This window comes from Hibiscus syriacus, unplaced genomic scaffold, assembly GCF_006381635.1.
Source record: "Hibiscus syriacus cultivar Baekdansim isolate YM2019G1 unplaced genomic scaffold, ASM638163v2 tig00001120_pilon, whole genome shotgun sequence".
Classification (NCBI taxonomy): domain Eukaryota; kingdom Viridiplantae; phylum Streptophyta; class Magnoliopsida; order Malvales; family Malvaceae; genus Hibiscus; species Hibiscus syriacus.
The window spans coordinates 1533000-1560335 of record NW_024061845.1 but is presented as its reverse complement, the minus strand read 5'-3'; the positions used below and the strand labels follow the sequence as shown (position 1 = coordinate 1560335).

At 32.0% G+C, this 27336-nt stretch overlaps 5 protein-coding genes and 1 pseudogene across 6 annotated transcripts; 3 read left to right on the top strand and 3 right to left on the bottom strand.

Annotated features, from left to right (window-relative positions):
• Positions 1-1108: 1108 nt before the first annotated feature.
• On the bottom strand, positions 1109-1862 carry LOC120122633 (squamosa promoter-binding protein 1-like). Its single transcript, XM_039141759.1, has 2 exons — positions 1491-1862; positions 1109-1395 (listed from the first exon to the last, which is right to left on the bottom strand). Exons 1-2 carry the CDS (start codon positions 1790-1792, stop codon positions 1140-1142), a joined length of 558 nt encoding a protein of 185 aa, XP_038997690.1. The 5' UTR covers positions 1793-1862; the 3' UTR covers positions 1109-1139.
• Positions 1863-7100: 5238 nt separating this feature from the next.
• On the top strand, positions 7101-7737 carry LOC120120520 (annotated as a pseudogene).
• An 826-nt stretch (positions 7738-8563) lies between these two features.
• On the top strand, positions 8564-9771 carry LOC120120511 (protein DETOXIFICATION 19-like). Its single transcript, XM_039140149.1, has 4 exons — positions 8564-8797; positions 8848-8867; positions 8972-9201; positions 9701-9771. The coding sequence occupies exons 1-4, from the start codon at positions 8564-8566 to the stop codon at positions 9769-9771; spliced, it is 555 nt and encodes a 184-aa protein (XP_038996080.1).
• Positions 9772-11193: 1422 nt separating this feature from the next.
• Positions 11194-12333, top strand: LOC120122616 (early nodulin-like protein 2). Of its 2 annotated transcripts, XM_039141752.1 has the most exons (3): positions 11201-11412; positions 11492-11896; positions 11954-12333. In XM_039141752.1, the coding sequence occupies exons 1-3, from the start codon at positions 11241-11243 to the stop codon at positions 12316-12318; spliced, it is 942 nt and encodes a 313-aa protein (XP_038997683.1). In that variant the 5' UTR covers positions 11201-11240; the 3' UTR covers positions 12319-12333. The 2 variants fall into 2 exon arrangements, with proteins under 2 accessions (XP_038997677.1, XP_038997683.1); XM_039141746.1 differs by having other exon boundaries at positions 11194-11412; positions 11492-12333.
• A 4522-nt stretch (positions 12334-16855) lies between these two features.
• LOC120122607 lies at positions 16856-23007 on the bottom strand. The gene is made up of 12 exons (XM_039141739.1): positions 22657-23007; positions 21921-21985; positions 21380-21478; positions 20931-21063; positions 20728-20787; positions 19961-20020; positions 19536-19658; positions 19191-19262; positions 18601-18738; positions 18349-18504; positions 17779-17883; positions 16856-16972 (listed from the first exon to the last, which is right to left on the bottom strand). Exons 1-12 carry the CDS (start codon positions 22879-22881, stop codon positions 16943-16945), a joined length of 1266 nt encoding a protein of 421 aa, XP_038997670.1. The 5' UTR covers positions 22882-23007; the 3' UTR covers positions 16856-16942.
• An 888-nt stretch (positions 23008-23895) lies between these two features.
• On the bottom strand, positions 23896-27096 carry LOC120120501. The gene is made up of 5 exons (XM_039140143.1): positions 27091-27096; positions 26304-26559; positions 25562-25957; positions 24373-24787; positions 23896-24260 (listed from the first exon to the last, which is right to left on the bottom strand). Exons 1-5 carry the CDS (start codon positions 27094-27096, stop codon positions 24059-24061), a joined length of 1275 nt encoding a protein of 424 aa, XP_038996074.1. The 3' UTR covers positions 23896-24058.
• Positions 27097-27336: the final 240 nt, after the last annotated feature.

Sequence of the window (27336 nt, the reverse complement as noted above, 5' to 3'; positions counted from 1 at the left end):
TAATGGGGTAGCCGGAGTCACCTGTAGAGATCACCGGTGGAATATGGTTGCGGTAACGTTCACCTGCAAAAAGCAAAAGTAACTCCAACGAATATCGGGAGAGAGAGAAGGTTCCACACTTTCCTTTCTGGATCTCCAGCTTCCGAGAAACGAAAATCAGGTGAGTGAAAGAGTAGATCTGAGGATTTGCGGAGCTAAAAGCAAAGGAAGAAAGCAAAAGGATAAGCGTAGGTGGGAAGCGAAAGTAGATCCCAGTCCCGGCCTAGAAGTTCCTCCTTTTATGCGATATTTGTCTGCGTTTGTGGAAGCAAGCAGAACCCAGATAAAAAAAACTAAAACCTAGGCTCTCTCAAACGTATTTACATAATCGATTTACCTTTAAGTATGTAAGCATTAATCTAAACTATTCATAGAAAATTTATGTGCCATTTTTGTAAGTGACTGTATGAATCAGTTGAATTAAACTTTTTAATATAATTTTATTTAATGTTTTAATTGAAAAGAGTCGTTAAAAATGAAAAGAGAAGGAACATGGGTTTTCTGAATATATTTTAATTTAATCCAACTCTTTGGAAGAATCCTAGAAATGTAGACATAGAAGTCAATGAGAAATTTCCTCTTGTCTCCCACTTGGGTTTCTCGGATGAACTTTTGGGTCCATAATGTCTTTGGGACCGCCAGCAGTAACCCTAATTTTACTCTTATTTTATCCCTCAAATCTTTCTCAATCCTTTCTGCTAATTTCTTTATGTAATAGGCTTTCATTTGGGCCTATTTCTAAACTTTTCAAACTATGTGATTAAGGCTGGCCTCAAAGTGTGATGGACTATTTTTCCCTTTCTAATGGGGTACAATAATCCACAGTTTATTAAATTTTATGTTATTCGAATTCGAGTAATAACGAGATTTGATTTCATATTCAACCTGATCGACAAGTAATTCATCAACTAGTTAATTGGCAAGAACACAAACATCTTTGAAGTTGGATGATAGAGTTGGATTTCGAAGCTTCACATTGTTATTAAAACCGTCGACTTTAGTGTAGTAAAAGTAACTAGTACATAGTGCAGGACATGAACCATCGGATGACAAAAGAGAGGGAGCATGGTGGTTTTGGTCCTTAATTGATTAAACTCCCTTTATCTGATCTGGGAACGCCTAAGAGATGAACTTCCATGTATTCCCATTGGAACTCTGCCTCTTTGATCATCACCATAGTAATGTGACTCTTTCGTTTGACCACTCATTATCATCCCTCTACGACTACTCGAAGTCGATCCTTCCGCTGCTGATGATGAAGACTCGGCTGAGCTCTTCCGGCGCCTTTCGTTATGTCCGGCCAACCTCCTCCGACAGCTCCGTTTTGATTCATCGAACTCTGGAAGCTCGTGGAACCTGTGAAGAGTGCATACGTGTTATAGATTCAATGGTAAATCTTGATTGACTTGTTGGTCAAGTAATTAATTTTTTTTGTTTTTAAAAGCAAAAACCTGCTGCATTGCTGACAAAAGCGTTGCCTGAGACCACCAACGACCACAAATGGCGCCTTGGCATGAATCTCGCACACTTTGTGCCGCCTGTGGTAGCGCTTGGCATCGGATAAATCGAACCCGCATTTCTCCACTTGACAAGAAGGCGACGACACCCCACCGCCGCCTGCGGATCCTCTCCTTCCATATGATTTCTTCTTCTTTTCATCATCTGGGAAACCATGATCACCACCACCGAGACCCTCTTCCTCTTCATCTTGGACGTCATTGTCGGGCTCCTCGGGTAAGAAATCCTTATTCATGTTTTTTTTTCACCTTCGGAAGCACTCTTTTCCTCTGAAAAACCTGCAGTGTGATTGGCGTGGAGGAGGAGATATAAATAATGGAGGGCCTGTGTTGAAATGCTGATGGGTGCAAAGTTCTTTAAAGAAAAGGGGTGAAAAAAGATGTTGAGGACCACAAATGGAACATCATCTCTTCTTGCTTTTCTTGTTTGCTTGTGCGTCAGTTTAGTGAATGATTAGGAGTTCAAAAAATAAGTTGTTGGATGGATATGAAACATTAGATCTCTTGAATAATTTTAATAAGATACAGCATTAGATCTCTTGAATAATATTAAAATTTTGATTTATGAATGTAAAATATTAATTTAAAATTCTAGTTCTCATAATAAATTAATGTAACATTTGATTCAAGTTAGTTAAAAAATAAATTTTAGGGTAAAGTCGTAAATAAAAGTATATATTGGCAATGATTTTAGGGTTTTGGCAAACATTGTCCTTCAATTTTGATGATCATTCATGGCAGATGTTTCACACAAATGGAGTCCATTGACCTGACCTCAAAGTACACTGATTGTTCTAAATTTTTAACTCATCAACGTGTTGCCTTTTAAATAAATCGATAACCCTTGGGATGAAATATTAGATCTTTAAGTAATCTCAAGAGTTTGAATGATGACGTTTATGAATGTGGTAAATTAAATTAGGAGGGTCATTCCCATTGTACAAAACTCGATCCGAAATAATCAATCAAGAGGTTAGATACCGGTGTTTCAACAGAAGAAAAAAAACAAGAGAAAATGATTTGCTTAGTGTTTGAGGTTACAATAGTTGAGAACAAATTCCACAGGTTGTAAAAACTCAACACCTGTTACTAAGACACCCTTGAGAAAGACATATCAAAAGTGCCATTCAAATGTATCCTGTACATCACTAAAATTACATCTTCTCAGATTAAACACGATATAATTATAGAATACGAAAAAAATATAAAATATAATTAGTTGACCCTATCCCCATATGTAATGGGGTGAGGGGAGATAAGGTAGTAGGTTGCCCCCAACAGGTTGAGAACAACTTCCGTGGAAGACCTCCGACAGTAAAAATTATGAATTGCCTACCTTGGGACTCGATCCCACGACCACAAGGATAAGAGCCTTGCGCTCTACCAACTGAGTTGGACGGTCGATTCAAAAAATTATATATATATATATATATATATATATATATAATTTGTATAAATGAAAAATAAAAATTTTACCTCCTTGAGTTGGGCAAAGCTTTTATTGTATCAAGCCTTTACTCCTTACTTTGTACCTTTGCCCTACTTTTTCAACCCCTCTTTTTACCAGACGTGAAAGTAATATTTCTTCAATGAATGAATTTATTGATTGGTTTTTCATTGCATGGATGAGTGTAATGAAAACTTGCCAGTTTATCAATTATGTTTGGTACAACTTGGGATTTGGTTATAAAAATAATATTTAAAATAAAAATGAATTTGTGACATTGACGCAACACAAAAGGCTTCACATGGCAATTGTACCATGGTACTCGATCAAATTTATTAAAACAATATTCAAAAAAAATATTTTGTATATAAAATGAATTGATTAATGTACACTTTATGAAAACTATTTTCTAAATAAGTCGATTAATTGGCCGGTAAGAAGATTAGGAAGAAAAAATTGATTAAGTGGAAATGAGGAGAATAGTAGAAGTGACTGCCAACTATTACGTTGATTCCGTCAATGCATGGTCCTATCTTTCATCACACTCTCCTCCCATCACAAATGCATCCAACATCATTTTTCTTCATAACTACAACAATACTACGTCATCAAAAATTCTTCCCATCACTCTCATTTTTTGGTCCATTTCTATCTTCTTTTATTCTTTTGTTTTTATTTCTTTAAACTTTGCACCAAGTTTTAGTCTTAATTCCCCAATTTCGGTTATATAAAAAAATTAAATATATCATCTTATAAAAGTCTACATTAATCGATTCGTTTAATTTATAGACTTATTTGAAGAAGCTATAATAATGTTTTTTATATAAAAAGTTGGATTTTTATTTGTGCTTACAACTTAGGGAAGAGATAAACGTAGAATATGTAAATTGGAGGGCATTAAGGTATGAAGTCAAATGTTGGAGGTTAAGATATGATGATGAGAGAACCATTTATAAAGGAAAGGATATACAGCTGTTTGATGAGACATATGCTATCTCTCTGTCTTTTTCAAAAAAATATGCTTTTAAAAATTGTTTGTTTTTAGATTGTAAAATGTAAAATCTATAGCATTCCTTTACATATTTATCGGTATCAGATTCTGTTTTTCTTCATAAAAAAACATGCAAATCGACAAACGTTGGAGAATTTTGTTTCATGACCATGCATGGCTTGATATTTCTTTTTTTATACACCCACTGATTTCGCTTTTTTTTTCCTTTGACATTTTAGTGTTTTGACATAGATATCTGAATTTAAAGGTGAACAAATAAGAATAGTCTATGATAATATGAATTTTTTATTAATACACGAGACATGTTGGATGAATTTTAAATTTTTTAAATATTTATCCAATCACATTGAGGTGTGTAAACTCGTTTTTTTTAATTGAAAGGTGATTTCAAACCAATGAGATTTTAAATCTATATGAATAAAAATATCCCTTTATAATAAAAATATTACAATGAGATTTTTATTATCATACAAAGACTTGTAGAAAACTTTAAGCAAAATCTATTCTTGAAGTAATTTTAAAACCAAAAACATATGCTCCAATTTAAGGACCCAATCTATATTTAGAGATCCAACAAATATTTTGGGCCAATCCATAATAAATTTACAAATTTTAATTGAAATTCTGAAAGAAAAATAGAAGCTGAGGAGGGAACATATCAATTTAAATTATTAAAAGATTATTCAAACCAAACTTAATCCAAATTAAAATTATTAGACCGTAAAATAAACATAACACGTTGTTCTTGTTGTGTTGCCATGTATTTTACAGGTTGCATGGGGTGTGTTGCGATAGGGTTTTCCATGAAGTGTGTTATTATGCAGTCTGCTACTCTCTATTCTTTCCACTCTAGGGTGTACTCTTTTTCCTTCGATTAGGCTTAGGGAGATTTTTTAATGAGATACCTGGGATGATTACTTTGTAAATTCCTTATTACATAACACGTAGAATTTGAAGAGGGAGATGGTAGCCTCACAGGTTGACTGTGTACAATTTTATCAAAGTTTTGATGAAGTGATCAATTTGGCATTATACTTTTTCTGTGTTTCCACGTGCAATATAATTCAAATAAATTATTAAATTCTTCAAATGAAGCAGCCAACAGGTTAGTCTCTGCTTTCAGACATAAAATAATCTATCCATAACGGTTCTTTCCCCCTCCATTTTCAAGATCAAGCCACTTGTAATGGTCAAATTGTTTTATTCGATTAAAATACCATTTTTTGAATTTTTATATTTTTTTTAGCTGTAAAAATATTTACTTCTTTATCCAAATAACTTTTTATTGTAAGTGTGTTTATGTACAATTATAACTTGGAGATTTTGTTTCTTGTACATACACGAAGTGTCCCATATCTTCATGTACTTTGAGTCAATGTTAATCGTAACTAATATGAAATTTTCCATAGGCTTGATTGACAAGTGATTATTTATTATTAAATCAAACTTATGGTAGACTTAAGACTAGTTTAGCATTAATTTTAAAAAATTATTTTTGGATTAGTTGGTTTAATGATCAATATTGATGTTAAAAGATGTTTTTGAGAAAATAAATAATTATTTTAGACAGAAAATTATCATTTAACTTTAATTTTATCTTTATAATCGAATCTTTTAGCTTTAACTCTATTATTTAAAATTTGTAATTGAGAAAATGTATTTTATTCTATCATATATTTTTCAATATATTGTATTTTGTAAGAATTAATTATTTAAAACAATAAATAAAATTTTAATGACATTGGAAAAATAATATTTATCATAGGAAATTAGATGGACAAAACAGTGGCGGCTTTCTAATAAATGCTTTTGTTTGGTTTTTTTTATTTAAAAATTGTAATTCGAAGCCACCACAAGCGACAAACTTCCTTTTATTTCTTTTTAAATGTTTTTGTTTTCAAACAAATGCTGTCAAAGTTGAGACTACGCAGTCAGCAAAGCAGTGTAGAAAAACAAAAATTGTATTTTGAAGCCACCAGAACACTTTTAATTGGACGTAATTCTATTTGTATATATTATGACTATCAATTAAATTATTGATATATTACAATAATTAATTTTAATATAAATATAATTTCATTTATAATTTGTATTGATTAATTCATATTATAATATATATATATATTGATTATAATTATAATTTGAGAAAAAATAATTTAGTTCCGGCCTAACTTTGCCTGTTGATTATAATAGTTATTAATTAAGAACTTGCCAACTTCTACATACCTATTTATTCAATTATTAAGCTTCATTTACTCTCGTTAAAGTTGAAAATAAGTTGTTTAGTTTCATTTTATTTTAAAAACAGATTAATTTGCAGAATTTGTTTTTAAAGATAATAATTAATAAAATGAATATTGTAATTACTGATAATATATAATTATACTATTGGCAATGAATGAATTTAAAATAATTTAATTTAGAATAAGAGTTATAATTTGAGGATGAAATTGAAATATTTAAAAACTTTAAAAATAATTTATAAGAAATCCATAGTTTAAGAACATATTATCAAATTAATACTATATAAAAAAAATGGTGCGACATTAATTAGTAAGTGGTAATTTCAATTCAAGCATTGATCAAGTGTTGAGGGGCCTTGAGCCCATATTAGTTCCATCTATTGAGCTTTGTGATTTACTACCAATTGTTCGCCAAATTGCAGAGAAATTATTGGCAGAAAATTCAACATACATGTGAAAAAAAACCTATGTTGAATCAAACTAGACTGTTGAGTTCCAAATGATCCTCGTTTCAGAGAAGAACATGGTTTCTCCTTACCACTTTCTCACGGTTCTCAACCAATCACAAGTGAATTAACTCAATAATATGGTGCGGAAATTGCTTTGAAATATGGAAACAAGTCCTAACTTCAAATTGATTTCTTTTAATGTTTATAAAAAATACGGTGCAACGTACAAGTATACAAATATAACTGCAAATTAACTCAGTGTAATAAAATGAAATACTATAGTATTCTATAAGGATCAGAAAGCAAAACTAACAATATTTGATGTAATAGAATTTGGAGTGATGAGGGCCATCCATCTCAGAAGTGAGACAGGCGTTCCCTCAATCACAAACAATGGGATCTCCTCTGAATGCAGAGGCTAGGGCTCAAATCTTGTTTGCAGTGCCTATGGTGTTATTCGATGTTTTTTAACTACTCAATTACTATGGTTTCTGTCATGTTTGCAGGCCACCTTGGTGTGGTCGAGTTTGCTGATTCAACTCTTGCCAATTCGTGGGTCACTTGCACTGGTAATTAGCCTCAACTTTAATCTACTTCTACCTGTTCTTGCCCAAAAAAATTTGTAAATTCCCATTGTTGTTGTTTTCAGGTAGGTTTAAGTGGAGCATTGGAGATTCTTTGTGGTCAAGGATTTGGTGCAAGGATGTATAAGATGTTGGGGATTTACCTTCAAGCTTCTTGCATTATTTCTTTCGTTTTCTCTATTATCATATCGGTTTTATGGTTTTTCACCGAGCCGATCCTTGTTTTGCTTGACCAAGACCCTGAAATCTCAAGAACAGCTGCTCTTTACATCAAGTTTTTGATTCATGTTTTGTTTGCTTTTGGATTTCTACAAAACACACTGAGGTTTCTTCGGACACAAAGCATGGTTATACCTTTGGTCGTGTTCTCTGTCATTCCAGAACAAGAGTGTCAAATGAATTGGGAGCTGCAAAGCCAAACCGAGCAAAGCATGCCATGGCAGTGACTCTCAAGCTCTCAATCCTTCTTGCGCTTGTAGTTATCCTAACGTTAGCATCGCTATATCATATTTGGGCTGGTTTCTTCCCTGAAAGACATTCAATAATAAAAAAATTTGCAGAGATGACACCATTCCTTATTGTCTCCATAGTTATTGATGCCATACAAGACACCTTGTTCTACAATAGTGTGCATATACTTGTCACGATCATGACATGTTCTTCAATAGTGTTTGAAATTAAACGAGTGTAACTGAAAATCATGTTACAGGAGTTGCAAGGTGATGTGGTTGGCAAAACTTGGCAGTATCTGCTAATTTAGGGACTTTCTATTTTATTGGCATGCCAATTGCTATCCTAGTTGGATTCAAGTTTAAGCTCTACGGTAAGCTGAGTAAAAAGTATATGAATCATTTCATTTATTATGCATTGAATATAATTTAACCATTTTTGGCAAAAAAGAATATGATTTGGCTATTGGATTATTTCATTTATGGTAAAGTTCCATTTATCATGTACACCGAGTCATTTCATTAATTTATTATGCACAAATAAAGTTATCGTACTAAAAATTGAATTATGGTTTCGCCAAGCATACCAAACAAGTATTTTCTAGTATAATATAGCTTTTCTAATTTGAACCCATCAAGTGAATCTTAGTGATTAAATCGAGTGTTGTTTTCTTAGAGTTTTCGAATTTGAGTAACTACGTCTATAGGTTGGTTGTGTGTGCGTTGTCAAGACTAAAAAATATTATTAACAGATACTAAATATAATTGTGTAATGAACACGATCCTCTCATAAGTGAGATTGGCTTACCCTCAATCACAAACAATGGGAAATCCACTGAAATTAGAGGTTACCAAAGGAAGGTTCTGGAAAAGAGTTATGGATTTGGGAGAGGCTAAGAGTCAAATCTTGTTTGCAGTGCCTATGGTGTTATCCAATGTTTTCTACTTCTTAATTACTATGATTTCTGTCATGTTTTCTGGTCACCTCGGTGAGGTCGAGCTTGCTGCTTCAACTCTTGCCGATTCATGGGCCACTGTCACTGGTTTTGCTTTCATGGTATAACCACTTTATTTAACTTTAACCTGATTCATGTTCTTGTTTGAAAGTTCTGCAAATTACCACTGATGTTTTATTTCGAACATATCCGTATTAGACGCATTCTATATTCGCATCGAATATTCACACTCAAATCCATTGAAATCGCTATGCTTTTTTTTCTTTTTCGGACAGAACAAGAGTATCAAATGAATTGGGAGGTGGAAATCCGAACAAGGCAAAACATGCCATGGCAGTGACTCTGAAGCTCTCGATCCTTCTTGTGCTTGCAGTTGTTCTCACGTTAGCCTTTGGACACGATATCTGGGCTGCTTTCTTCTCTGACAGCCATTCAATAATCAAGAAATTTGCAAAGATGACGCCATTGCCGCTCGTCTCAATAGCCATTCAAGGGGTCTTTTCAGGTTTGGAAAAAATCTAACATTTCGCATACATATATATGAATGATTTAGATTAAAGGTAATAAATTAGAAGATTTTAAGGAGAACAAAAAAGATTTTCATTAATTGCAAAATTTTAATTTTAATTATTAAAATCGATTAATCTAACGTGACATATTCAAACATCTAAAATAACAGGACATAATCGAAAACCACGTTGTAGGGGTTGTAAGAGGATGTGGGACTCGATCCCACGACCTCAAGGTTAAGAACCTCCGTGGGACTCTAATTTGGGGACATTTTACCTTATTGGCATGCCCGTTACGATTCTACTTGGATTCAAGTTTAGACTATACGCTGAGGTGAGGAAACTATGGAAACACAAAAAAGAATTCATCACTAATTTTTAGAATTTCGACTGCTTAAATTTTTTTATCCAATTCTAATAGAAAATAACAATCTAATTATTATTATTATTATTATTTTCTTAGTTTTCTCTCACTAATTATGTTTTTTTTTTCAGGGATTATGGATGGGGTTAATATGTGGTCTATCCTGTCAAACTTGCATTCTTATGTTGGTTACATTTTGTAGAAAATGGACAAAAATTGATCTTTAGAAGAGAATAATAGTGAAATGTAAGTTTGGGTTGGTTACACTGGAACCAATGCTTTATTGGTAATAATTATTCACATTCGCATAAACATAAGCCAGACGGTATGCAGACTTAACTAGTTTATTTGGTTCTGGTTTACAGATTTTAATCGGTTCGATGTTAAAATGATTAAAATAAACTGTCTGAACGGAATCGAATAATTTTCTTCTCATTCATTATATATTCTTATTTTTTTTCAATAAAAATATCATATGATTTGGTCCACTACAATAAACTTTGTAAAGAGAATGTTTGAAAGGAGTATTATTCTTTCTGTTAAAAAGAACTCCATAAATGTAGAGTGATTTCCATGATTTTGCCAAGTAATTCATACAAAACTTTGCTTTTTATTCGAATATCATCCAAAAAATAATTAATTACTAAAATGATATCCATTGTAGATTAGTTTTCGATCTAATAAAGCTGTGTTTTACAAAACTCGTTTTCTGTTGATATGACAAAAGGCCCGTTTTACAAAAAGTGTCTTTTACCGATTTCATGTTAGATTTAAATGAAAGAAGAAAAAATGTCAAAAATTTGAAAAAGTATATAAATTTTGTCTAAAAAGAACAAACGTGCACGGTATATGTCGAGGGTACGTAATTGCGCGAGTATGTGAATGAGCATGAGTTGAGTTGGGCTACGACAACACTGTTTATTGACTCTATGTTTAATCATTCAATAAATAAATATTCAAAATATTATATTTAAATACTTGAAAACTCACACATCTAAATAATATGGGTCAATACATATGTATCATCGTTGTTGCCCGGCCCAGCTCGTGCAATTATATAACTTTGAACCGCACCACACACATTTATTCTTTTTATATAAAATTTGTATAATTTTCTTTCATATTTTTTATTTTATTTCAATCAAAATTGACCGAAATCAATATGACGCGCTTCTTACAATAAGTAGAAGGTGTTTCTTGCATAATGTGCTTTTACTGAATAAGATGTTACACGTGTAAGCAATTTTGGTAAAACATGTTTTCTTACCACATAATAAAAATAAGTGTTATATCAGAAATTAATTAAACGAATGTTATTTTAATAAATAATTTTTTAAGATGATATTTGGATAAGAAAACCCCAAAACTTAGACAGAAGACTTGAAAAAAACACGTAACATACGCTCCGTGTTATTTCATTTCTTCCAATGATGTTACTCTTAACAATATAGCCTCAATTTCACACATTTTTTCACTTCCTCAATTAAAATCCCAAAAATCTGTTAATTTCCAAAATTGAAAGCTTTGGGTTTCCAGAGGTTTCTTTGAAGCTTCTTGTGTGCATGTCTCTATATATGCTCATATTCATCACACACAAAGATCAAATTTAACTTTTGCCTTTCTTTTTGAGCCTAAGGAACAGGGAAGACGGAAAAAAAGAGTCTTTCAGCTATGAAATTTCAGAGGTTTCTTTCCCTTTTCTTGGTTTTATTAGCTTGCTTTGTTCGTTCTTCTCATTGCAATACTTTCTATGTTGGTGGGAAAGAAGGCTGGGTTTTGCACCCTAAAGAGATGTATAGTGATTGGGCTGGTAAACAGAGGTTCCAAGTCAATGATGTACTAAGTAAGTTCATGTGTTTTTTTAGTGGTTTGATTCATTTTTGTTGAAATAGTTCTTGATTTATGTGTTTTTGTTGTTGCAGTTTTCAAATATGAGAAAGGATCCGACTCTGTTTTGTTGGTGACGAAAGATGATTACTACAAGTGTGAACGAAAGCATCCTTTGATGGAAATGAGCAATGGAACTTCCGAATTCAAGTTTCCTCATTCGGGTCCCTTCTACTTCATTAGTGGCAAAGAGGATCATTGTTCAAAGGGTCAAAAGATGATCGCCGTTGTCATGGCGGAGAAACACCAGACTCCTCCCTCGATACATCCACCGATTGTTAAGCCTCCAGGGAAATCACCATATCCGGGGCCGGCTCAGTCACCCGAGCACCATGGCCCTGTTGCTAAGCCTCCGACGGGTTCAACTCCGGGGCCAGCACAGTCTCCTTATACCCATGTACCCATTTCAAGTCCACCTTCTTCGGTCCCTACTGGCTCACCCATGGCTTATGGACCGACTCACTCACCGGCGCCATCTACTCATCATGCACCGCAGTCTCCGGTGGCTCATGGTCCGACTCACTCGCCGGCGCCATCTACTCATCATGCACCACAGTACGGTCCATCGCAGTCTCCGGTGGCTCATGGTCCTACTGCAAACCCACCTAAGTCAACATCTACTTCACCATCTTCTTCATCACCACAAGGCTCAACTCCCGCCGGTTTATCACCTGCACCGTCTACGGGTTCGGGTTTAAGTCCACCGGCACCTCCACAGGGTACTTCTCCTTCTCCTTCTACTACCACTTCACCGTCCGGAAGTCAAACCAGTACCCCGCCCAAGGGATCATCCGCCACAGCTACTTATTCCAGCGTACTGGTTCTTGCTTCTAGCGTCTTATTTTGTAGTATGATCTTTTAGGACGCTTTTGGATGGGTTCTAGAAATGTTTAATAATTTTTGTATTTTTTTTTTATTTTGGAATTCTTGTATGTGATTTTCCTTTTTCTTTTTTAGTTATGATTATTCCATATTTCATATCACTTTGTTGTGATGTTTAAAGAACTATATTTGTGTTTGAACTTTTTATGATTTTGCCTTCAAGGTTTACCCTTCTAATTTTGGTATATAATTTTAGTTTATATATATATATATATATATATTGTTTGGTTTTCATTTAATTTTAGATTAAAATACATGAATGGTTATTGATTATAAGATATTATTTTATTAAGTCATTTAATTATTAAAATTTATAAAATAATCTCTTGATTATAGATAGATATTTTGTTAAGTTTTTAACTGTTAAAAATTATAAATTAGTCATTTAATTATTTTAAATTTGTTATTTTTCGTTAAAAATTTAACGATAAAATGAGTTGGACATTAATTTATTGATCGATATATATAATAAAATTTAATTTTATAATCTCAAATAACTATCATATCTCAATTGATATATTAAAAATTTAACGAATATTATTTTTTTAACGAAAAAGTATGAGTTTATAACATGGTTTTATAATTTTTAATAGTTGAATGATTTTATAAAGTAACTTTTTATAATTATGAGATTATTTTATAACTTTTAATAATTAGGGAATTCAACAAACTAATATATTATAATTAAGAGACTATAGTTTTATATATTTAACAATAAATATATTTGTTTGTTCTTTTAATAAATATATTTGTTTGTTCTTTTAATAAATATAATTATTTATATATAATGTTGATTTATTTAATAAATATTATCATTCTTAGTATATTATATATAGATGTGATGTTATATAATGGTAATAATTTGAAGAAAAAAAATCAAATTAGAATTTTAAATATATAATTACGTAAAATCAAAATTTATGAATGATATTATATATTTAATGAAAGTTGATATATGATTTTAATATTTATTATAAATATAGAAAAAAAAGAGTTTAGTCCGATTTAGAGTCTAATTCAAATTTACAATAGTTGATGTTGATGTGATATTGGATATTGAAATAAATGATACCTAATATTTTTTATCTTTTTATTTGAATGATATAGCTTAATAAATTTCTTTTGGAATAGTGTCTTGGAACATATATATTTTTTGATATATATATATATATATTAATAAATTATTATTTATTAAATTATTATTTCATATATATATATATTTGAAAAAAATGTAAGGTATTAAAATATGTTGTTATATTAAAATTTACTTTTATTTTATGTTATTAAATTGAATAAATTAATATTTATATTATTATTTTTATCTTATAAAAATTTAAAAATATATTAAATCAAATGGGATTGAATTGAATTTATAATTAAATTTTGAATTATATTCAAATCGAGTAACTTGAGTAAAATTTAGAGAATATAATATTGAGTCGGGTTCAAGTAGATCAAAATCTATCCTAACTTTTAACTATACATTCTAGATAGTATTTATTTAGAATATTTCTTAATCATTATAATATAAATAATTTTTACTACTCGAACCCAAGATCTCTAGAAAAAAAAAACACTCCCTTTTACCACTAATGTCGTTTAATGAATTTACATTTCTATTATTTTCATTATCATTGCCAATTTGAAAAAGTGCTTTGTTACTTAAAATTGGATCTTAACCTAATTCTCCCCTCAATTTATTCAATAATTAAAAGAATTAAAGCCCCTGAACCTTATTTATTATATGCCATTGATAGATTCATCAGCCTCTGGTTCAGGTCATGATTCTATGCATAATTTTGGATATTTAATTTTATGGAATGTCATTAATTTACACAATCACAAATCTATCCATAATATTAATTAATTCTTTTAATTCAGTGAATACTTGTAAAGGGAAAAGGGAATTAATGTTTACCAAATAACTGGTATCATTTACTGACAAAATTTTAATAATTATTTTAAAAAATATTATGTGTTTTACTTGGTTAAAATAAAAGTGGATTTTCTATACGGCACCTGCCTTGCTTTTTTCATTTTTTTGGGAGGTTTTGAAGGATAAAGACGGCGCCGTTTTAATTGGTACGCTACTTTTCCATTCATTTCCATGACTGCGTCTGTTTTTTCTTCTTTACTTGTTACTGCAATCATTTTTAAATGTTTCATTTATTCATATGATAATTTATGTGTTAGATTTGAAATTCAATTTATCTATAGGAAACATAATACATTATTTTTATTACCTTGTAACCATATGTATTAAGAGTCGGTTTACTTGATTTTTTATAAATTAATTTAATTATTTAATAAATAATATTTTACACATTCATCAATCAATTTCAATAATTTAAGAGAATATAATTTTTTGAGATCTTAAATTTAAACAGTTATTTTTATAAAATAATATATAAATATTTATTTTAAATTAATTAAAAAATATTTTACGAATTAAAAAATCATCATCAAGTAATTAATTTATGTTATTATTTTTTTATTTGAAAAGAATTCATGTTATTCTTTTATATTATAATATTTGGGAATATGTTCAATAATTCAGGGAAAGAGGCATTTATAACACTTGTCAGACTTGCAACATTGACTGACAAGGAACTGTGTATATCTCTTTCAAGTCTTTGGGTTTGAGCACAAGTCTTGTTGTGTGGGCACACTTAACACACAAATTAAATTATTATAATTTTTCTGAAAAATAATAATTGCCTTTTTAAAAGTTTAGCGAATCCTTATCTTTTGGGAAAAAATAAAATTATCATAAACTTGCATATTCGATAGGTCAATTTCACTTCTTCACGTAGTTTCTTTACTGATTATAAAATTTAGATCTTTCAATTCTTTGTAATAAATCATGCTATGTGTTGTTCTGAGGCAAAGAGGAGAAAAAATAAAAGTGGTGGATATATTAATTAAGGCCACGTGTTGGGGAGACATAGACAAGAGGAAAATGTTGATAATAAGCGAATATCCACGTAACCCTACACATCAAGCAAGATGACAAATCCTTTTGACAAGTACAAATATTTTTAAAATTTAAGAAAAGGAAAATCGGGAGCATGAAGTCCGAGAAAGTTGCTGTTATACATATTTTTTCCCCGTATTAATTGATTAGTTACCGTCTGATGGTTCGTAACATGAATTCTCGTGAGGTAAGATTGGCAGTGAAAATCAATGTGTCGGCAAAGTTTTATGGAGGAAGAAAAAGACCTGAATGACTGAGGTTCCGTCTTTTTTTCCAACTGTGGGTGAAACTATTGGCGTGTAGGATTGGTGCTAAATTTATCAAATTTAAAATTTTAAGATTAGATAAATCGATTATGATACCAATTTAGTTAATTTTATAGATTGATTATCCATTATTTGAATTTATATTATATTAATTTTTTAATCATTTTAAGTATTTTATTAGTTAAAATCTTTAAGAGTCTTTGTATTATATCTAACAATTATTTCTCTCTCTATTATAAAAAGATATTTTAAATATAGACTGGATTACATGCAGATTTTTTTTTTTAAAACTGTGTCTGTTTTAGATCATGTAAAATATTCTTAAATTTCAAAATAAATTAAGTACGAATAAAATGATTGATTTTTAAAATTGAATTCAGATGAACTAAAAACTCGAATTGATCCATGACCATCCCAGAACAAGTTAGAGAAGACTGGGACTATCTGTGAGGAAATTTCACTGAAATGAGAAATGTATGTATGGTTGAATTCAACACAAAGCTACGTCTTCCATCAGCCGAGTCCAAGTCTTCCAAATCATGTGCAACTCTTTACTCAAAAATGGTTGATTGCTAGATACCTTCTCATTTTGCATATCCATCTTATGCTTATCAAAAATCATATCTAAAATGCTTTATGTGTATATAAAATCCTAAACGTTATTAATTCATAATACAATTTTTGATACATTCACGAAACAAGTGTCAGATGTATGTGTTCTTTAGGGGTCCACATAAAATTCAAATTCTTTGATGATATCCACGTTGGAATTTTATTTGTGTCCGTTCCATACAAAAAATATTATGTCATTAATATACAAGTTACCCTAAAAAATATTTCTGGATTTATTGCTGCACGAAATATTTGACTACACTTCTTGCTAGACCTGTTATTTACGTTAAGAAGAGTAAACTTATATGACTGAACATTTGAACTTTTCATAACTTAAGTATGCTCGACTTACAATGTTGTCAATATCCATAAATTCCAAAATGGACTACATGAACGTGATTTGATAATTTTCCTCGAGGAATAAGATTGATTTTGTGGAGTAAGTCCAGGAAGTGTAAATTTCTTCTTACCAAAACACAAAAGTGTGAAAATCACATCATATATCCAAATAACTTACACAGATGAATAATGTGTTCAAATGGATCAATTTCCTGCAAATAATGTGTTCATTGCATTTTCCACTACTTGATTGCCAAGAGAATATTTCATATCAGTCGATAATAATCAATACTTTACCAAAAGTAAAATTTGCAAGATATTGGATGATCCATGAGGATGTAGAAAACAGAGGGTGAAAACTGGGGAAGTATATAGGCACTAACATTATCAGATACAAAAATGACTGAAATGATTTAGAAAATTAACCATCTCCTCCTGGATTTCTGCAACATAAATACAAATAACCAGCATTTATCCCTTGCAAATTGCAATTGAAGTTAAACAAAGCTTTCACATGAGCTAAATGGTTTTCTACCACCAGATTAGCTCAACGTCCCCAAAAATAAGGTTTCAGGGTCCTACCTTTTTACAAGTTAAATATCCTTATGTTACTTATGGAGCGAGGGTCGGGCGCTGGTATGTTAAAACTAAGTTCTTCATGTTGCCGACACTTCATTTTTCTTGAAGTGTCCGTGTCTAACACCCATGTTAGATGCAATATTAGGACATCAAATATAGCAATATGATCCCTTAAAATTCATGGAAAACATTTTTTTTATAAAAAAATTTAACAAGCCCATGACGATGCATACCTTTATCGGCACTCAAACCAGAGTGGTGGTAAACTATTCATGAATCACGATGCAATCTAATATAAATCAATGGCTTAAGATGACATTTGGGTGTACTCGAAACAAAAACTCATAAACATTACTATCTTCCTCCTGGCTTCTGAATGGTATGTCTTAAAAGTAGGCCTTACCACAGTTCGTAACCTTCCAGCATATTAGCGATTATACTATTTCACGGAACAATTATGTTAATTCAGTAAAGCCATTATAGAATTGAACGGGACAAATAGATCGTTTCTCGAGGACAAGCATGTAAGGTCTTATATGCGATTGAATGTAAAACAGGTCATTTAACAAGAGTAGAAATAGGGTCCTGATGTCAACAAATAGCATAGTCTAATTTTCTTCTAGTTAACACCGTAAAAAACATTTCAAAGCGAAGAAAGATAAGTTCGAACCTTCTGATTTCCGTTTTGAGAGTGTATTACAATTGGCTGAGGAAGGACACCATTATCGATGTTCTGCATGTATGGACGCACCTTTTCCTCCAACATCTCGTTTAACTGAAGACCAAACAATTTAAGAGTCCATGAATAAAAAAAATATTGGTATGATAGCAACTATGTCCAGAAAGCAAAGACAGACTGAATCAATTATAGAACTGGGGGAAGTTCTAAGAGAACAAAGAAAACCACTGTTTTCCTACCAAAATTTATGAAAAGATACCAACCTTCTCTTGGCGCCATTTGGTTTCCCACTGAGCATCTAGAAGTTTATCAGCAATCTCTCTTTGAGCATTAAGAAGAACAGTCATTTCATACAGTTTTGCTGGATCTTTCAGGTCATCTTCACTCCATGAAGAAGCATTTAGAGGAAGATCCAGGTTCTGCAAACACACTGCAGTTAGTCCTTTTATTAAAATTATAATTGCTTTCCAATGGATGACTGAATCAATTATAGAACTGGGGAAGTTCTAAGAGAACAAAGAAACCACTGTTTTCCTACCAAATTTATGAAAAGATACCAACCTTCTCTTGGCGCCATTTGGTTTCCCACTGAGCATCTAGAAGTTTATCAGCAATCTCTCTTTGAGCATTAAGAAGAACAGTCATTTCATACAGTTTTGCTGGATCTTTCAGGTCATCTTCACTCCATGAAGAAGCATTTAGAGGAAGATCCAGGTTCTGCAAACACACTGCAGTTAGTCCTTTTATTAAAATTATAATTGCTTTCCAATGGATGAATATGGACTATATAAAACGATAATACAGTATACTCACACCCCAATTCTGTGGTCGGGGAGGAGTATCAAGTTTCATTATTTCTGCCTCCAACGCCTTCTTGGCCTTGTAATAAGGAACATTTTTCACTACAACAGGGTCTTCCCTAGCACGAACAGGATCTATGGCAATCAAGGCCTGTGAACGTTAAATTTATTCACACTATTAGCAGTCCAGACTAAAGGTATCATATGTACTTACATATGAGTAAATGATACTTTATTACATAGAGCGCCAACTTGTGGAGAGATCAAAAAATATTCTACTAGGTTTTAAGTAAAATTAAACACCACTTCTTTGGTTCTATTTTAGACAACCACAATATCTGAGGTCATAGCCTCTTTGGTCATTTAATAATTTAATGCTATTCTGTTTCAATTCTCTTGCAATAGAAAACTAAAAATAAAACGTGTTTCGATCACCAAAACTGGGAACTTCTTTCACAGGAAGAGGAGGTGAAAAGGTTAAAAACTGAAATGAAAAGATGTCAGATGACCCCGTCTTTCATGGAAAATGAACATATTTCGCACCCAAAAAGGCCTTCCAGAAAACAATAAGAAATATAGTGTAATACAGGAACATAATCTTACTTCCTGCAAGTGCTCCCAGCCAGGATTTCGCTTGGCCACCACATCACAAAGTTGGTCATACCGCATAGATTCCTAACCCAAGAGAAAACCAAACAACAACAAGAATTCTTTGATTAGCTAATGATAAATATCATGTAAATAAGACAATAAATTTCGGATGAGTAATGAGATGCATGTGTACTTTAATTTATCATTTATTACATATATTTAATTTCTAACAAAATTTTAATTCATTATTAAATTAATCTCCTAAATGTTATTCATTCGTTATCTACTATTGCTTACTACCTCCGTAAATGTTATATAAGATAAATTCAAGAGTTGTGAGATCATAAACATCTATACCTTGTATTGCCACCAAATTTTCTGCTTCACATCATCATCATAGTCAAATCCACCCACAATGTGAGGTAGGGTAAGCAACCAAAATGCCGCAATGCTGGGGTCCTTCATGCTGTGAACTATGTGCTGGAACAGTAAATTTGACCATGAAATATCAAAATTAAATGAGAAAAAAGTAGTAAACTACCCAACAAGAGATCATTTATAGACACTAAGCCTAGGATCTTGAGTCCTTTGATGGGTCAAAGATACAGAATATGAGCAGAAAAACAGAAAGAAAACTCCATTTTTATTGTGTAGTGTATTCAGATACTAATATATCCATTTTCTTCTCCTTAGCAATTCAGACATTTAATGATGCAGAAATATTCTCTAAAAGTTCTACCACTGAAAAAAACAGAAAGGGAGTGATAAGTTGTGATACTTGCCTCATATGGATATTCCATCTTCCTTAAGATGTTATATGCCTTCCATGGGGGTTCCATTATCTACAGAAAGCATATAAATTAAAGGATGAGCATCTTTAGCATGAAACAAACACAAACAGTAACACTAGGAGAAGTGAAGCACAATTAAATATGTTTTTTAAGATATACAATTAATCGCAAAGTAGAATGCGGGAAAAAAACAAAAGCAGATAGTCTACTGCATAAACTCTGAATCCTCAGTTTCTTCATCCATAAATTTAATACAGTATTTACATGGTTTAAACTATTAACTCTAAACTAGCCACAAATAAAACCCCTTAGCCCTAGGCTGGCAATATCTTTTAGAATATTACTGATATAAATTTAAATTGCACCCTTCATTCAGACATTCATGTCATTGATGTATTTGATTTTTTATCGATAAATTGTTATACCTTTAAAACATTTAAAAAAGCATCCCATCTCTTATATAACGTCTCTTGAGTAAAATCTACTGTCTATAATAAGAGTGTAACATGAAGTTCATTACAGCATTATGGCCTTCTTCCCACACTAAGAAGTAAAAAGGGACAAAAATATGTTAAAGATAACAGATAATCAATGCATGGCATGCCTCAAAAAACCTGTTTTTTTGTCCAAGGAAGTGGTAAATATAAAGACATTACATTTTTAGGCAACATGTCTATAAAAGAATTTTCGTCCAAGATAGGACAACATAACGTAAAACACCAAAGATCCCATACTCTAACAAGTGAAAGAGAACTCACATCGTCCGCAGAGATCCTGATTTGTAATTTGTGCTTGCATTCAGGGCAGTGCATTACTCCCTGAAAAATACATGTTTCGCCCAAGATGAAAACTGAAAAAATTGTCTACTTTGAGGAAATTCTTTAACAAAGGATGATAGTAGAATTGAACAGGAAAACATTGGACAATTATATGCAGTATGCCAAGAAATGTTAAGACTCACTGTTCCATCACAAGTTGGGCATTCTTTAGTTGGCAACGGTGTATTAAGATCAACTGCAGATGGAAGCTGCACCAGCTCTGCTCGATTATCAACAATAGCATCTGCAATGCATTCTGCAGTTGCTTTCTCCCCACTGCAAGAGATTCAAAGCAGACATTCAAGATTAAAATTAAAAAATCATCATTCACATGCTGGATTGGGATTGAATTCCTAACCAAGTCAGTTAAGATCACAAAGCAATTCCGACCCTAAATATTAGCCGCACATAACACAACCATACCAGCCCGAGTCTTTATTCTTTTACAGACTGAACATCTGTAAGAGTCGCTATTGCACCCAAGCACAACAAAACTTTTTCTTTTGTTTGGCCTAGGCCATGTAAGAAATGGAGAAGAAGATGAGTGCATAGTTGTTTAAAGTCAGAAAATAACGACCCGAGGTCAATCTACCTTCTCAAGGAGTAGTTTTTCACTTTATAGTGCACCTTCCCTGATCCTTTACACATAGTGCACCGCAAAGCTTGCCATCCATTGCAGGTAACACAGTTCCTGAACTTGAAAGACCCACCTCATTTAATAAAGCATTTTATTTAAACGATGCATTTCAAATTTGGGCTATAAGAAGGTAAAGAAATAAATCATGGATACATACTTTTTTTATTAGATCTTCTTCTTCACAAAAGAGATAAATGATACAGTTAATGTGGGTACCAATTGTTTTTTTTAAATAGCAGATACTGTTAAAAATGTGCCAAAATGTAGAACGAGTCTTTTCTTTAACAAAAACATCAGAATCCTATTCTCCGCATAAGATAATAAATCTTTAAGTGAAAAACATTTACTTATTTCCTTTCCTTTTCACAAATATAATACAGAGAGAGAGAGAGTAAACAGAGTGGCACATATAATGCCAAGAGTTCTACAAAACCAGGATCTAACAAACGATGACCAGAATCGACTATATAACTTCGGAGGGATATTGGAATTGCACCTTTGACATATCACCTTCTTTCCAAGCTCTAAAGCAATATCATAGGTTCCCAAAGCAGCAATAGCCTGCGATCAACCATGATAAAAAAGAACTAAAATTAATGGATCAAGCTACCCTTCTCTAATCCTCAGAAGGGTAAAATAATAAAAGAGAAACCAATATGGAACATGAGCAAATTCTATCAATCTCCTTTCAGAATTTATCATTTGTAAGAAACATACGGCAAATAGAGACTATAGTTTAATTCTAAAATGCTTAATCTTTGATATGTACAAACTGAAAATACTTTAAGGCCGTAGAAAAGTTCGATTAATAAAAAGTAGAAAAAAGTGAAGCTAAATGAACCAGCAGGTAAACAAGTAAAGGCTCAGTCACCCATTCTTCAAGTGATAAATTCCACTCAAACCCAATAACTGATAAATTGAAATTTGTGAGCACCACTTTCAACACAAATGCAAATTTCAATAGAACGTCACTGAACAATAAACCAACAAAGAAAGTAGCAAATTAGAAAAGGAATCCACTATCTGCTACAATATAAAGAGCCAATGACAGATAACATCAAATTTTGAACATGAAAAAAGGAACATCAAAGCTCAAATATTTTAAAAAATAAAAAATTACCCATTTCAGCAAATTATAATTATAGCAAAACAAGAATAAACCAATAAAAATATTAAGAAAAAAACACAACCCATTTAAGCAAAAGATTAAAACTTGACATAGGAAATCTTACAAAGACAGAAGTATAGGAGAGCTTGGAGATGAACTCAGGGATTCCAAAGCCACGAGGAGCAGAGCCAGCAATGTCAAAGGCAAGGGTGAAAGGAGAGAGCACTACTTTAATTGGGAACTCCAAAATGTCAATAACTTGTTGCCCATATCTTGTTGTGAAGGACTTGTATTGGGAATCTGCAAATTGTTTCACACTCTTTATCAGTTTCTCCGTTCCTCTGGACATGGTTGTCTAGGAGAGCAAAGAGAAGTTCAGAACTGAATGGGGTATTAGATAATGTTTAAGCCGGGGTTTTTTTATCGGGAGTTTATTCCGGGTTTGGGGATAAGCTTTAGTGCAGGATAGGTTAATCTATGTAACCAAACACTTCAATTTTGTCTCATTTAATTAGACGAGAAAAATAATAATAAACCTAGTTTGTTTCATTATTCTGTAGGATTTGATCGTGTTATCGATCTTTCTTCGCAATTTATTTTCTAGTATGTTCAGTTGGCTGTTTATTAAACATTAAAAATAAAGAATATTTTAATATCAATATCAATATTTTATATTTTATTTAAATTAATTTCTTTTTAATAATAATTTAACAAGAAAATTTTCACTGTTAAAAGAAAAAGAACTAATTTTTTTTTATTCAGATTGGATTACACCATATGACATATATAATGATTAAATAATTATATGCTATTTAATATCATAAAAAAATCTAATATAGTTAATATTAATTGAACTTCAAAAATTTAAAAAGTATGAATCATATATATATATATATATATATATATATAATTTTTATGCTTTAAGCCTTTAAGCTGGTTTTTGTCAAAATTAAATCTTTAAACTATTATATATAATTATTTTAAATTTTATCATTTTTTCAGTTCAAAATTTTTTTCCACGAATGAAATGTTTATATATCAAACAAAATTAAGTACTTATTTTGACTAAAATATAATCAATAGATTTAAAGCAAAAAATGGCATATTTAGACTTATTGATAAAAAATAATTTAAATTTTTAAAATAATTACATAAATAATTTAAAGACTTGAAGTAAAAATAAATATAATCTTGAGGATTTTATTTTAGCTTAAGCCTTATATTTATAATGAATAAAATTTTAACAAAAATACTTTGCACGACATCATTCAAACATAAAATATTTCTCAAATTACTGTATGTCTAAAAATATAATTTATTTTCCAGAAATTATTTCCAAAATTTGTTTAACAAACAGACCTAGAAAAACACATTGATTTCATCCATTTTTTATGGTAAATTGAAATGCATTGATTCATTCCTCCATTAAACATGAGCATTGCTTTTAAGTACAAACATCCTAAGAAGCTTTCAGTGCAAAGAATTATGGCATATGAATTGTCTGAAATAGTTTGCAGATCAAACCCTCATGCATGGGGGACCGCAGATTCTTGCAATTTCATTGTCTTCGCACGCAATCTCTCCATGAATGCCAGATTGGCTCGAAGTCGGTTCTTGAAGTATGCAGTACGAGCTTCCTCTGCCATTTTGTTAGCCTTTCCGGCTTCCTCGATGAGAGAAAAGAGCGTTCTGAGGCAATCTTTCCGGTTCTCTTCTCGGTGTTCAAACCTTCAAAAAGGAAAAACAAACGAATTAATTTACCCAGAAGAACAAGGAACAAATTTATGAACCCGAAGCTTAGCGCTGAGTCATATGGAAAGCAAATATGTAATATCTTTACCTCTCACTAGTAATTGTAAGTTCATCTTTGCCTGGGTGGTATCTCTTTCCAACAAGCTCCCGTAACCTGCGGAATTGATGCTTTGAAAGCCCGAGCTCCTTCACTGTAACAGACATCTTTACCTTTCTGTTTTTGGGATGCCATGCATCACCACCAGGAGCAAACACTGCCCGCGTTTGCCACCTAAGGATTGGTCCTTCACCAGGCGGGTCATTGGAGTTCTTTTTCTCATCTGGAACAGCCGTCTCATCAAATTTTGGTGGGCCCTGAGCTTCCATCATCTTTCCATATTCCATAACCATCTGATCCTCGAACTCCTTGAATTTCTCATAAGCTTCTTCGACTTCAAGCTCGCCTCGTTCACACATATCACCTAGCTCATTAAACTTTTCTTCCACCTTTTTCTTCATTTCATCTGATTAAGCCAACATAATGCCATGCAATTGTCATTCACATAAAATCATGAATTATAACAAGATTAACAAGCCGGGATGGCCTGAAACTTCAACACTACTCTAGTAATCCTTTGAACCAAGTCACTTCAAAAGATCACCCAATTGAGTGAAACTTCGTCTTCACGTATTGTCATATTGTACAAAGCTCCATGCAGTTCTTAGTTAAGAGAATATATACAGCTCAAATGAAGGCCTCGAGTCTAGAGGCCAAAATGATAAATGAAAAATAATTGAAAATGTCATATGTTATACTAGAGCTATGAATCTCCTTCCGTAGAAAAATTGAACTAGAAAGCAGCAACCCAAGTGACAGTAATGTGAACTTGAAAAAAATACATTGACCCGAGAAACAGAGTCTTTAATCTTAGCAACACCCTTGCTAGTGATATTTATGTGCAATCACAAGTAATCGGCTTTCGAGAAATGAAGAAGTCCAGGTGGGTTCCTCAAGTTCAGAATAGGAAGTGGATCTTTAAATTCAATTTTGTAACACAAGCAAGTTTTACAAATCTACCTACTCATTTAACTACACAAAATGGCGCTGAGAATATTACAATTGAGCATTTCAGCAGAAAATGGATTGATAATCTATACACGTATCAGTACTGTAGACTAAAAGCTAGAATTGGCAGAGATTTACAAGTACACCATAGAAAGTATATCGATTCAGTATTACGGAAGCAAATAGCCTCACATAGAAAATAACATATGATGATATTAAAATCAGTAAAAACCTGGGAGAAGTTTGTCCCAGCTAAGCATGTCCTCGAGAATCTCCTCACACTCCTTCGTGACTTTAAGATATCCATGCTCAACGGCTTCCTTAATCATTTCATCCCACTTCTGATCATCCATGTTAAAGTACTCATCCTTGACCATTCTTTTTGTGACTATATCCCTGGAACTGTACAAATTATCTATCTCTTCATCAGTCGAGTACAATTTTTCAAAATCTGACTCAAACTCTTGATCAGTCACATCGTCTCGTGGTTGTGGCGCCATTTCATCCATCAACTCATCATCCGTCTCCTCGTGCTTCCCAGCCAACTTTCTATGCAAAATGGCCTCGAGAATTGAAGGGAGTGCCTCTTCATCCCCTTGGAAGTACTTCTCAATTCGGGTTTTCAGTTCTGGCGCCAAAGAACTAACAAGGTAAACAACAAAACTAAGAAACAAGCTATCACTTGCTTTTCTCATCATCCAAACAGAACATATATAATTTAGTTTCCCTCGCTTTTCTCATCAACCAAACAAATAATTCCAAAAAAAGAAGAAACAAATTCCAGCAAAGAAGACGCACAGATTAAATCGTCAGACCCAGTTTAAAACATTTTAGCTAACTAAAAAATAAACATTAACAAACCAATGAAAAAAATCAAATTTGATTATCCATTTTCACCTACTTTACTCACTATCTAAACAAAGGCACAACAAACAAATTTCCGAAAAGAAACTCAAATCCATTATTTTTTTCACCTTTATTGCTGACATCTTCCAAAGCCAAAGCTACCTCCTCGCCAAAAGCTTGAACTACTGAAGGAGATTCAGGAACAGGGTCTTGAGCTACTGAAGTAGAATCAGGAACAGGGTCAGGCTTCTTTTCAGCAGGAGGATCCAAATCGGACGAGAAGAACCTGAATCGAGACCGAGTTGAAGCGGGTGAATGAGTGAACTGATTTTTGGCTGATTTTGGTAGAAGAGTGAAGAAAATTGCGAGTAGTGAGTGAAATGCCTCTCAACAAAACCCTGTTCATGTCTTCCAAAAAAGGGTTTTAGTATTCCAGTTTTTTCCTTCCGTTTTTCTGTCTTTGATTTTCATTTGGGGAACAAAAATTAGGGTTTTAGATTTGGAGAAGATAAATGTTTCTTGGTTTGGGTTGTAGGCTTAGAACCCACCATTGACAATGTCTGGTATATTGGACCAATTTCAGTTATACATTGGTTTAGGCCCACACCATTGTTCTTTGTTATTAATATCTTAATAATCTTCTTTTAGATGTATAGATCACTGAATTATATTATATAACTATTTTAATTATTAAAAAATTAAAAATTTTATAATCAATTATAATAAAAATCAATAAAGACAGCTTGAAATAAGTTTTTTTTATTAATTTAGAGTGAATATATAATATTTGTTCAAAGATTCGATTATTTGATATTGAACGTTCATATACCCCTATATAAGTGATGTTTAAACATAAAATCTCAAAAATTAATAGTAATTCATTAATTATTAAAGTCGTCTGATTGTGTTATTTACATCCATATTTTCTATAGTTATGGATACTAATACTCACTTTGAACTTTTCTTTTATTACATTCTATATATTGTCAGTCATCTTCAACTGTGTGTTTGTCCACAGCTAGAAATAGAAAGATATTATTTTGCTGCTATTCTTTTCATTTGTGCATTAAGCTCGAAGAAGACCTTATCTGTAATGAAGATAGTAGCTGATTGTTTTATAGGCTTTATCATATTCCTTTTCCAATTACTGGAAGATTGTTT

Bases quoted from the DNA above. Each gene is read 5' to 3' on its own strand.
- LOC120122633 (XM_039141759.1), bottom strand. From the start codon at position 1,792: ATGAATAAGGATTTCTTACCCGAGGAGCCCGACAATGACGTCCAAGAT. The intron at 1,396-1,490 runs GTTTTTGCTTTT...CACTCTTCACAG, and splicing joins TTTTGTCAGCAATGCAGCAG to GTTCCACGAGCTTCCAGAGT.
- LOC120120511 (XM_039140149.1), top strand. From the start codon at position 8,564: ATGGGAAATCCACTGAAATTAGAGGTTACCAAAGGAAGGTTCTGGAAA. The intron at 8,868-8,971 runs GTTTTATTTCGA...TTTTTCGGACAG, and splicing joins TTCTGCAAATTACCACTGAT to AACAAGAGTATCAAATGAAT. The intron at 9,202-9,700 runs GTTTGGAAAAAA...TTTTTTTTTCAG, and splicing joins CATTCAAGGGGTCTTTTCAG to GGATTATGGATGGGGTTAAT.
- LOC120122616 (XM_039141746.1), top strand. From the start codon at position 11,241: ATGAAATTTCAGAGGTTTCTTTCCCTTTTCTTGGTTTTATTAGCTTGC. The intron at 11,413-11,491 runs GTAAGTTCATGT...TTGTTGTTGCAG, and splicing joins CCAAGTCAATGATGTACTAA to TTTTCAAATATGAGAAAGGA.
- LOC120122607 (XM_039141739.1), bottom strand. From the start codon at position 22,881: ATGTCCAGAGGAACGGAGAAACTGATAAAGAGTGTGAAACAATTTGCA. The intron at 21,479-21,920 runs GTGCAATTCCAA...TTTCAAGTTCAG, and splicing joins AAGAAGGTGATATGTCAAAG to GAACTGTGTTACCTGCAATG. The intron at 18,505-18,600 runs GTGAGTATACTG...GTGTGTTTGCAG, and splicing joins CCCGACCACAGAATTGGGGT to AACCTGGATCTTCCTCTAAA.
- LOC120120501 (XM_039140143.1), bottom strand. The intron at 25,958-26,303 runs GTGAAAAAAATA...CTTTGGCGCCAG, and splicing joins GGAAGATGTCAGCAATAAAG to AACTGAAAACCCGAATTGAG. The intron at 24,261-24,372 runs GTAAAGATATTA...TCCTTTTTGAAG, and splicing joins CTTACAATTACTAGTGAGAG to GTTTGAACACCGAGAAGAGA.